Source organism: Neolamprologus brichardi, chromosome 19 (genome assembly GCF_056152115.1).
Source record: "Neolamprologus brichardi isolate AB-2024 chromosome 19, ASM5615211v1, whole genome shotgun sequence".
NCBI classification, from domain to species: domain Eukaryota; kingdom Metazoa; phylum Chordata; class Actinopteri; order Cichliformes; family Cichlidae; genus Neolamprologus; species Neolamprologus brichardi.
Genome location: NC_142122.1, coordinates 9895016 through 9906347, shown reverse-complemented (window position 1 = coordinate 9906347; position 11332 = coordinate 9895016). Strand labels below are relative to the sequence as shown.

General features: G+C 42.2%; 1 protein-coding gene across 2 annotated transcripts; it reads right to left on the bottom strand.

The window, feature by feature from the left end:
* Window positions 1-261: 261 nt before the first annotated feature.
* On the bottom strand, window positions 262-8964 carry foxo3a (forkhead box O3A). Of its 2 annotated transcripts, XM_035911064.2 has the most exons (3): window positions 8778-8964; window positions 7639-8567; window positions 262-3193 (listed from the first exon to the last, which is right to left on the bottom strand). In XM_035911064.2, exons 2-3 carry the CDS (start codon window positions 8191-8193, stop codon window positions 1889-1891), a joined length of 1860 nt encoding a protein of 619 aa, XP_035766957.1. In that variant the 5' UTR covers window positions 8194-8567; window positions 8778-8964; the 3' UTR covers window positions 262-1888. The 2 variants fall into 2 exon arrangements, with proteins under 2 accessions (XP_035766957.1, XP_006798749.1); XM_006798686.2 differs by having other exon boundaries at window positions 7639-8964.
* Window positions 8965-11332: the final 2368 nt, after the last annotated feature.

The following is an 11332-nucleotide window of genomic DNA, read 5'->3' as shown; positions in this document are numbered from 1 at the left end:
GTGGAATTCCTCTAGGGACAGATTTAAAAACAAGACAACAACTCCAGCTTTTCAGTAGTTCTTTATGCTTTATTTACATGCACCAGCTCTGATAAAACCAAGTGTTTGCTTTACAAGTGGAAATGTCAATTTGTTTTTGTAGGAGCAATAGGAAGGTATGAAATGTGGAGACTGGCAGTGAAATTTAAACCTTAACACAGACTGTAAAAATCAGTCAACTTTTAAAAAAAAAAAAAAAAAAAAAAAAAAAAAAAAAGTGGAAGCACAGCTGTGCAGAAATGTGTTAAAAGGTTAAACCAATGAGAATTATTTAATCTGGTTAACTCACTGTTAAACATTTCTCAAAAGGACCCTTTCATTTGTTGTGCAAGTGATCACCCAGTGAATAGAGCAATGAAAACATGATTTTACACAACCCTAACCAAATGTGCATCGAGGAACAATGGCAACAAGTATCGCAATAAATAAACCAAATGTGTTTTTACAATGATGCAACATGAGACAAATTTACTAAAACACTCCTGATAATTAAAAAAAAATTAAAAATGTAAACAATTTTAAAACGCATCCTGCTGTTCCTACAAAATTGTGCTGATGTAGATTTTGTTTTGCCCTTTGCCCACACACTTCTGATTAGCTATGCACTGTGTAGCCTCTTTCCACTTATTTAAATGCAGATAAACTTTGGCAATATTTAAGATACTGTGGTCATTTCTTTCATTACAAAGGAAAAAAAAAAAAAACTCCAAGATACTACACACCCTCCCAGTGTTGAAAACATGTCACCCAGCACCTGCTATAGTGCTGATAACAAAGGAGAGGCTACTGACGGCTCCTTCATCGGCAGCCACTCCCTGCTATCTTTAGATTTAGAGCACCAAGAACTCCATCAAATCAACGCCAAAACTGATGTAGTTGTCGAGCGCTGCGAGTCACTGAATGTGGTTATTTCAACCCAAGTAGTCCCAAGTGTTTGACAACTAAAAAGTGGTAACTAGAACTAAATCGTGTCCTTAACTCAGTCCTAAGGTCTGTATACAGAGCAGTACTTCCAATATTGCAGTGAGTGGAAGAGGAGGGACCTAAAAAGGGATCTGCAGCAGAAACATCATCAATACTTCAGTAATGGACCTCTTCAGAGGGAACAGAATTCACAGTAATGTCACTTAAAAATCACAGGGTAAAATTTGCTACAAAAAATAAAAATTGAAAAAACACTGCATACAAAAAACACATCATGTAGAGCAGTTCACATCTTGATAACATTACATACTGATATTTGGTGTGAATTGGTGCATCAATGGGAGGGAAAGCTTTTAAAAAACTGTTTGTCCATTTAGGCTACGTCTCAAAGAAATCTTTAAAAAAAAAAAACAAAGAAAAAAAAAAAAGCAGCTTGTCAAGTATCCTCCACTGGAACGTAGTAATGTAACATTCTCTGCAGTTTTTTGTAAACAGGCCATCAGTCAAGCTGACAGCTGGTTTGGCAAAAAATGTTTTGGGTATGAAAGGGTGTGAAAGAGGAGAGAAAGCAGGATGAAAACACTTCATTTTCAGTTTTATGTATTACTTTGTGATATGAGTGAATCCCTGAGACTAATACGAGTTGATCCATGTAGTTTTAACTGAAGGTACTGTAGTTTCATTCCACTCAGTACCGTTTGTTCATACTGGCCAGGCATTGATCTTTTAAAACAATTATTTTTCTCTTCACTGTGAAGACACCGTTGTTTTGTCTCAGACACCTACAATACAGTACTGAAGTTAATGCCGCAAATGAAAAATAGGAAGAAAGTCTACTGAAACGCTTACATACCTTCCTTCCCTCTAGTTGCACAACGCAGGACAATTAACCCAAATTTACACCTTCCTTACTTCGGACAGCTCCTCAGCTCGGCACCCAGCTCTGAGGGCTCTGTTTCGAGCTGGAGAAGCTTCCTGAATTCTTGTTGCCGTTCTGTGTGGAGGTGAGGCGAGAGTCAAAGCTGAGGTCCAGGCAATCTGCGTCCATCAGTTCATTGCGGATGATTGAGTCCATGTCGCAGTCCAGATTGCTGCTGAACACCTCAAGGTCCAGATCAGCGGAGAAACGGTCCTGACTGGTTAAACTGGAACTGAGCTGCATAGAGACGTTCTTACTAGGAGACTTCAGGTGTAGCTGCTTGGTTTCAGGGTGGCCGTCGTCACTGTCAGAGGTTGACAAGCCCGCTTGCCAACCAGGCACTGAAGAGCTTTGGGCCTGGCCTGCACTGGTGTGGTTAACCAGAATGTGGTCTTTGCGGAGCAGCATGGCATTTCGGCGGGAGTTCTGCAGAACGATGGCGGTGCTGGCCTGCGACATCAGAGGGTCGGACTGGGTCATCATGACATTGCTGGGGCTGTGGGAGTCCATCCCAAGCAGATCTAGGGCCTGGTGCTCACTGTAGTGAGACATGCAGGAGAAAGTGGTCTGCTTGTTCTCTTGGATGGTCTGCATGGGTGACTGTCGCAAGCTCGTGATGGACGGAGGGCTGAAGAGTGGGTTCGTCCCATAGCTGCTGGAGGGACTACCTAAACTGCTTCCTGAGCAGCTGAAGGTAAATACTGAACTCCCCTGACTGTTGGCCCCATCTTCCTCTCCAGGAGGAGGCTGCTGGGATGCTGTGAGGCTGATATTGTCTAAAAGATCATCCATCAGGTTGTCAGAGAGCCCGTCATTGAGGTTCATAGTGCCTGCCAGATCAGACAGTCCTGTTGGTCCAGTGGACGGAGACATGCTGCTGGGGCTGGAGTACAGCATTGGCGACAGGGGTGAGTCGTCATCAGGTACCTCATCCAGCTCCAGGTTAGCCAGGATTGGGGACAGACGACCGCTGAGCGTGCTGGCGTTGGAATTGGTCCGAGAGCGGAAGTCTGTCCAGGCATCGAGCTCGTCGCTGCTGCGGGAGGTGGGACTTCCTGTCCATTTGGATAGGCTCGAGGAGCTCTCAGAGCTCCCATCTTGAGCAGCCTGCAATGAGGCTTTTTTCTTTGTGGCACGTCCTCGGGCTCCTTTGATGTACTTGCTGTTGTCCATCGACACAGCCCTACGTCTGGGAGCTTTACCTCCTTTCCCACCTTCCGGGTTGACCATCCACCAGGAGCTTTTCCCAGTTCCTTCATTCTGGACTTTCACAAAACGGCTATGGAGGGAAAGATTGTGTCGGATGGAATTCTGCAACAAAGACAAAGGATTAAGAAAACGTAAGTATTAATATAACTTTCCCAGTATGAACAATAATTCATAAAACAAATGTTGTGTACATGATACGATTAAGTATTAAATACTTTTAGGAGCTTCAAAAGCTTTAATGAGATGTGACCTACAAAGTGGACCAAGTCAGAATGTGTGTTCCTGCTGCATCTGTTAGTGTTGTTCTCAAACTTAACTCAAGCTTAAAACTACAAAAGATTACAACATGTATTACAGTAATTGCCAAGCTCTATAACGGCCCAACAAAGGAGCAATGAGCCAGATAATATAAATCACTACAACAGAATATAAAACTCTGTTGTAAGCAGACAGTGCTGTATTCTGTGTCCCCTACAAAACTTCTTAAGGTTTTGTTGTTCATCTACAGTACTACGTTTTCAGCATGGTGTGCAGTGTTCCTAAAATTTGAGAAAACTGGACAAATTGATGACAAAATAAAAAAACAATAATAAAACCACAGGACTGAAATTATCTGAATTTTGTGTTCTAAATAGAGACAAATAGAGATGCTGCTGACTTTTCAGACAATTACAAAAGACTAAAAGTCAGTGGCAAAAGGTATTATGGAGCTTGAAAGTTATGGTTCAAGTTGCTGTCAATATGTACAGTCGAGTGGTACAAGAGTGACTGTCTATAGCCATCTAGAAAACATGGTGGGGGCTCTGTCATTTTCTGGGCTGCGTTTTAGCTAGAGTTTTTGAAATCTTGCCAAATTGATGGAATCATGAATGCAAACAAGTACAGTTTGACATCACCGTGCAATACAATCTGGAAGGTGTGATTAGCAGTAGTGTTTTTGGGACAATCCCAGTGCCCAGACCTCGACATTACTGAGGCTGTGTGGGATCATCTTGACAGATAACTGAACAAAAAGGCAGCAAACATCCAAAGAACTTCAGTCTCCTTCAAGAAGCCTGGAGACCCATTCCCAAAGACTACTGAAATTCCCAGCAAGCTTGCCTAAGCTCAGGTTGTGTTAAAGAACAAAAAGGTGGTCATCCCAAATATTGACTTTCAAGCTCAGTGGAAATTTATGAACTTCATATGCTTTTTTGCCATATGTTCTGCATTTTCCATTTTCCTAGCAAATTAAAGAAATTAGTGACTCAAGGATATTGCACAGGGTTAACTGTAATTTACCCCTTTAAGGCCAAGTGTATCAAAGATGATACTTCTATATCAGTTTAAATATTCTGCAAAAAATATAGAAAGGAAAACAAAAGCCTGATGTAGCTAATATGATACAAATTTAAATTTGTATGCAAATTAATATTTATCGTTATTTCAAGATTCACTAAACAATCATTTAAAAAACAAAACAAAACAAAAAAAAGAGTTCAGGCTTTTATTTCATGGTTCAGGCTTTAAAGGGTTAATACAAAAGGACTAATTACCAATGCTGCAGTGTCTTCATAGACATTTCTTTGCACTGTGACCCATTTCTAGCTGCTCGGAAAGGTCTACAGGATTTCCCTGGAGATGTTCCTTACCACATACAAAATTAAACAGCTGGAGCGTGCACGCCCAGCCTGTCACACTTCAGTAACAGAGGGAGAAACTCCGTAGTGATCTCCGTAACCCAGAGGCCAGCTTCACAGGGAGAGGCTTCAGCTCAATTCTCTAAAGCTTAAATTAACCCGATTTAAATCAAGGTCCCATTTAAACCCATCTCTAAGATGATTAAACTTAACCGCTAAACAAGCTCAACACAAAACAAACTACAGCAAGAGGAGACCAGAAATTGGTCTCATTAAGGCACTTGATCTGGGCTTTAATGACTGAGGGTTCTCAAACAAGCAGGTTTTTCCTCTTAATGCTTTGAGACAGTGAAGACCCACCAACAAGAAGCCATTCCTAAGAGAAGCAGTAAGAAAAGGCTGAGGCATGCTAACTTACACGAGAACTGGGCTGATGATCAGTGGAAACAGTTTTTATGGAGTGATGAATACAAATTCTTTTATTTTTTGTTGTACAGAAGAGGCTCTGTCATACCATTTGATTCAACATCTGGAAAACATCCTTTTGGCAACAGCTTCATTTTTCAGCATAACAGTGATTCCAAACATACTGCAGTAAACTCATACCTGATAAGTGTTTCACTGTTTTTTGCTGAAATCTTATGCAATTGCATCTGGTCTTTGTGTTTACACAACAGATGAGCAGCCATTAGACCTTTTATTTCTGGTTAGAAATGCACTAATCCACTCATTTCCTGTCTATATCTATCTAGACAAAGTCGGAATCTCTGCTACTACTGAATCAGTTTGCATAAAAGCTATCTCACTGACAAGAACTCATTGGGTGAAGAGACCACAGCGGGGTACAAAAAAAGAGTTTCCGTCCATTAAAGCTAAATTTGAACAATTTAGAATTGCTTTCTGATATCGATCTAGCCAGTGGGATTTGTGTATCTCTTTTCAGCTACATATTCTAACTAATCAAAATGTTTACATGTAAATTTATCACTACCATGATATCCAATACCACACTTGTCGATGGGGCAAGTCAAATATTCCAACATGTTGCTTATCCCATGAGCTACAAGCAGAGAACACAATAACACCACCTGTCCCGTTCAATCTAATGCAATCCAATACAGTGGAGTTGCAACAAATAAGCATCGGATACAGTCCGGTGTTGACACAGGAGGTTTTTCATTCAAGTCTGTGATAATTTATTAGGCTTTAAGATATACTGTTGTTGCATTCAATTATTGGAGCAGGCATATTTACAACTTCAAAATGCCCAAGGCACTGATACAACAAAATCTGAAGGCTCAAAGGTGGTTAACTGCAGAAGTACTGAATTTTAAACATGCTTCTTTTATTGAATTCACTTCCTGTACACAACTAGTAAAAGACTGAAGCACCTTGTTAAAGATTTAAGGTAACCACATCCATATGAATAAAACCAATAGCAAACATACAGCAGCGTAACCTACCCGTCTGCCTCCTTAAGATGAAATGTTATTGGATATATGAAGGTATCCAATAAGCTTCACGGGCACGTACAGTACAAGCTGTACTGCATTTACAAGAGAAATCACAAAGAGCAAACTCCTGCCTTCCCCTCCCCCACACGCAGTCACAGTAGTGCTGCAGCACCCTTTGAGCAAAGCCTCGTTCTGAGCAGGGACTGGAGCAATGCCAGTTTAGCCAGAGCCAGATCCAAAGACAAACACTGAGCTTCTCTCATACTGCTACACATTGACCTACATAATTTATAGTCAGCTGATTGATTCTTGTGCCCAGGCATCATGAAAAGACAACAGTGGGGCTGAACCGCAGAGGGTTTGATGGGCGTCCATACAGGGGCTGAATATTTAGTTCGACTTGCAGCACTGGAGACAAAGCTCAAAACAGAAGGTGGTGTACCTTCAGTGTGCTGAAGGAGATGTGTGATGGGTCTAATTTAAAACCCATCTGTTCAACCCTGAACCTGCTGGGGACACTTTTGCCAGGCTCAACCTGAATGCTGAATGTCACACAGCTCCAAAGCATCTCCTAGGAAATGTTGATGTCAGCACATGTAAAACCCTGTTATTAACCCTTTCTTTTTCCAGTCAACATCTGCCAAGCTCAAATACGCATCAGGCAGCTTAAACATGAATGAAAACTGACATCTAGCAGTTTTGAGCATAAAGTAACTATCCGATTCTGTGCAGATTAATCAGTTTCACATGTTCAGGGTGATGTTTTTATTTCCCCTTCTGTAAATGCAGCAGTTTTAACCAGCACAATTTAACCAGTGTGATTCATTCAAAGAAGCTGCTCACTGGAATCAGCTTGCATTGCATATCCAGTTGTGCAGGATTACACACACACACACAAAATCCTGCAAAGCTCAAAGCTTTCATCAGACTACATTCCATGACAGATGAATTGGTTTGGTCCAGGCCAAACTAATCCTGAAAATCAAACACAAGCAAGGCCTGGCTGAAGCTTTGGTGAAGTCTGTGCTGCAGTCTGAGCAGCATGTCTGAAAGTGAAATCAACTTTGCATTGCATGTCTTTTGGGTTTCAACTTTCAAGCAAGCCGCTTTGTTCTCAGAGGTTCGTCTGCATCCTTAATTTTAGAGGCATAATGAAGCGTGTAATGTGATACGCATTACTACAACTACACTGGTTTACATATAGTTACACCATGTGCCGTTAGACTGCCACACATTTTCAGATCCCCTGCTGATAGGAGGGGATGTTTGATAAATAAAGGCATACAAGCCAGTAACTGATTAGACTACAGGTTTGTGATTGCACCCACTGCCTCCATCTCGGAATTAAAATGAGCTTTGTTCATTGCATGTCTTTACAGGCCAAGTTAAAAAAAAAAAAAAAAAAAAAAAAAAGAAATTAAAAAAAAAAGACTGGTCTTTGTTATGATGACAGCCCCAACACATCACCGCTCACCTTCCAGCCAGCAGAGCTGTTGCTATCGCCTTTGTCCTTGAAATATGGCACGGATCTCACCATCCACTCATAGATTTGGGACAAGGTCAACCTTTTCTCAGGGGAGCTCTCGATGGCTTGGGTAATGAGGTCTGCATAGGAGTAGTTGCCCCAGGCATTCCTGCGGGCGGAGGACTTCCTCAGCTGCTGGGTGGCAGAACCGCCCAGAGCTGCTGCGGGGGTTTGCGCCGAGGACGGCGAGCCGTCGGCGGTCTCCTCTTTGGAGGGGCCCCGCTGGACCGCCACCGGTTGGGAGATGGAGCTGTTGCTGCTCGGCTCTCGGGTTTTAATAGCGCCGCTGCTGGCTTTCTGAGCAGCGCCGCTCCCCGTGCTCCCACCCTCATCATCCTCCTCTTCGGGGATTACGTCAGTGTCATTTGCCCCGGGCTTGCCCGCACCAGATTCAGGACGGGGCAGGGGCCAAGTGCAGGACCGTGGCCGCTTCTGGGGCTCGAAATCTGGATCTATCTCAACGTTTAGAGGCGGCTCGTTGCCGTTGCGCGACGCCTCAGCCATGTTGATCGTAATTTGTCGGGGGTTGCACAAAGGGTTATAAAATCACTCGGGTCGCATTCCATCAATGTTGCGTGCAGGCTTCGTGGACAGTCTATTTACTATGCAAGATATGCAAGTGTCCCTTCCTGCAGCTCGGTCCCAGCACGTGTCAGTCTATCAGTCCTCCTGCACGGCGTCCGTCCGCAGCACACGGAGCAGCTGGAGCTCACCACAATCACCAGAACATCGCCTTTTGTCGTGCTAAGCCCACACCCTGGCCAACATGCATTGCAATTTCGCGAACTGTGGAGTGAAAAGACGGGAAGAGTCCGCGGAGTCTCGGAGGAATCCAAAACGGCGTTCCTTCACAAGCGTCCGCGTCCCGCACGGCGATCCTGCATGACAAAGGGAAAAATCTTAAATGTACACGCACGCTGCATCTAATGCCACCACATCAGTTTCATCACTCCACGCACAGCTGCCATCTTGACCATTTCACTTCCCCAAGTTCTTAATCAGCCTTGCTGTGGAGCTGCCAGTCGCTTGAGCGCTGCAGTCCAGATACCATCAAGGCGATTAGGGGACGGTTTCTTAAGGGCCTGCACCTTCTTAAAAATGTGGCTGCTGGGAAAATGCACAGAGCCTAAAAATCCGCCCCGTTAAGAGCTGAAAAATAATGATGCTGGCTGTAGTCTAGCATCCCGGACGAAGTAGCACGGTGTCCTCCGTGTGCCCAGCTGCCTGCAAACACTTCATTCAATCTGCTGCTGCTGCGGTTGGCGCAAACGCTCAGAGCCCAGGAGAAGAGGGTTAAAAAGAAAAAGAAAAAAGCGATCCTGCCCCCTGGACTGCACTGAAATTAAAGCGACAGTGTAGAGATGTCCGCTCGCCAATGACATCACCTCTAATGTGACCATCGGAGTCTCCAGTGCGCAAAAATGAACGCTAAAACTGGATTTATTCACTTGAATATTACACGAAAAAAAGGGAGTAACAATGTTTACATAAAAATCAGGAATGCAGGGGAAATAACTGGATGTCAGAATATATAGGTCATCTTTAAAAAATAAATTAAAAAATACAACCAACCCAAACTATAACCTGAAAAACTGACTGTACCGTTAAAGTTGATAAATATGTGAAAATGTGCATTTTACCCAAATATGCCTTTAAGTTCCTCCCACACTGCCAGGAATACAGTCCTAATATACTCGACTGGCATTAAAAACCATTTAAGCCATAGCAAAAACCTATACATTTCTACCAAAAAGGTAGAAGTATAGAATACATAAACATGCTCTTCACAATAGGCTGTTGTTTTTGTCCCTTATTCAGATATGCAGTTTCTAAACATGTCATTTTCCTATCTGAAACCAGAGCTAGATATAGTCAGGTCCTGACAGCAACCGTTTACGGAAATTTGGTGGTTATACTGACCTGAAGAATGTCAGCTGCACACCTACCCACACAGCCTCTGATGTTTTTCCAGGTCAAAGATTGTTATCTGATACCCGATTAGTCTTTGATAGCCAATACAGATTTAAATCAGAGTTAAAAAAAAACAAACAAACAAAAAAACAACAACAAAAAACAGATTTTGAATGGACCCACTATTTAAAAACAAAAACACCCCAGCAGTGTAGGATGGAAACAATGAATTTAAGAGGTAAAAATATTTATAAATTCCTTTTCACTGGAGTACATTTCTAGATATCGACCTTGTATTTGTTGCAGACACTTCACAATAGCAAAACCACCAAAATTATTTTTAAAACCTGCCTAAAGGGAGAGTTTCTCCAACATCAGAAACTATTCAACTCTTATAAGCCATATTGCCAAAATGAATCTAAAAGCCAATAAAGTAATCAAACACTTGTGTTTGCATAAATATCTAGTCAGCCAATCACATGGCAGCAACTCAGTACATTTACACGTGTCGATATGATTAAGACAACCTTAGGTAGTTCAAACCAAATATCTGGATGGAGTAGAAAGGTCATTTAGGTGACTTTGAACATGATATAGCTGATGGTACCAGATGTGGTGGTACCATTTCAGAAACTGCTGATCTAGATTTTCCCACACCACCATCTCAGGAGATTACAGAATGATGGTCTAAAAAGAGAATATCTGTAATCCACAGCAGCTCTCTGGGTGATGAGATCTTGCTGGTGCTTAGAGTTGATAAGAGCAACAGTAACTTAAATAACCACTCAAAGGTATGCAAAAGAGCATCTATGAATGCTCTTCTGCATGTTGTCCTTCACCAAACTTTGAAGAAGACGGGGTATAGCAGCAGAAGAGCATACTGTTTGACACTCCTGTCAGAACAGAGAACTGAGGCTACACTTCCCATGGGCTCAGTAAAAGTGGACGACAGAGGACTGGAAAAAAAGTGGGCGAGTACTTGAAGCACTTTCAGATTCTCCGCTTATCTCTTACATTATACTGTGACATAGAGCAGTATAATACAAATACAGATAATTATGATATTTATTTTTAAAACATGTGTTTAGCAATTGCAAATCAACAAGTGAGATAGCAAGTGAACCACTGTTCACTTGCGATCTAAGCTATCCATCTGTGTTAGCATTCTGTGACAGTTTAAGTAATTAATGCAGTTAAAGCAAATTCACAATGATAAATTGCTAAATTCTTTTATTATGTTGCAGGTTTAGGGTTTTTCTTTTCCTTACCACAGTTTTCCTCTCCTTGCCCTCCATACCGGTAAAATGTTTAAAATTCGCCCCTTATTTCCTGACTTTTATAGTGCAGGTGATGTCATTTTGAACCTTGCTGGGCAAAACCAAGTGGAGGGCTTTTCTTGTGTGGGAATGTTTTCTGTTGTTTGTTTAATGGATTATGGAACAAATTGTTGAAAGAATTTGTCCATATAGGAAAGAGTTTATCAATGTTAATGCACTAATGCTGGGTTAGTGAGCAGTGTGTGAGCTTCATATGTTCATGTTGGTTGCCATGTTTACCCGCCTGAGGTATTGGTACTGGCCAGACCAATTAGACGCGAAAACAGCCCCATATATAGCCGCTCACCATCGCTTTAGAAGAAGATAGGTGCTATTTCCTGCTTAGATTATGTAGCTTGTGTTAGGAGTTAATTTGGGGCACCAAAAATGTAATTTAGGCCCAAGTTTCACATGTG

What these genes read in the sequence shown, in the direction of transcription:
- foxo3a (XM_006798686.2), bottom strand. Translation starts at nt 8,193, where the DNA reads ATGGCTGAGGCGTCGCGCAACGGCAACGAGCCGCCTCTAAACGTTGAG. An exon ending in ACAGCTCTGCTGGCTGGAAG is followed by an intron (nt 3,194 to 7,638) that starts GTGAGCGGTGAT and finishes TCTTTGTTGCAG; the next exon opens with AATTCCATCCGACACAATCT.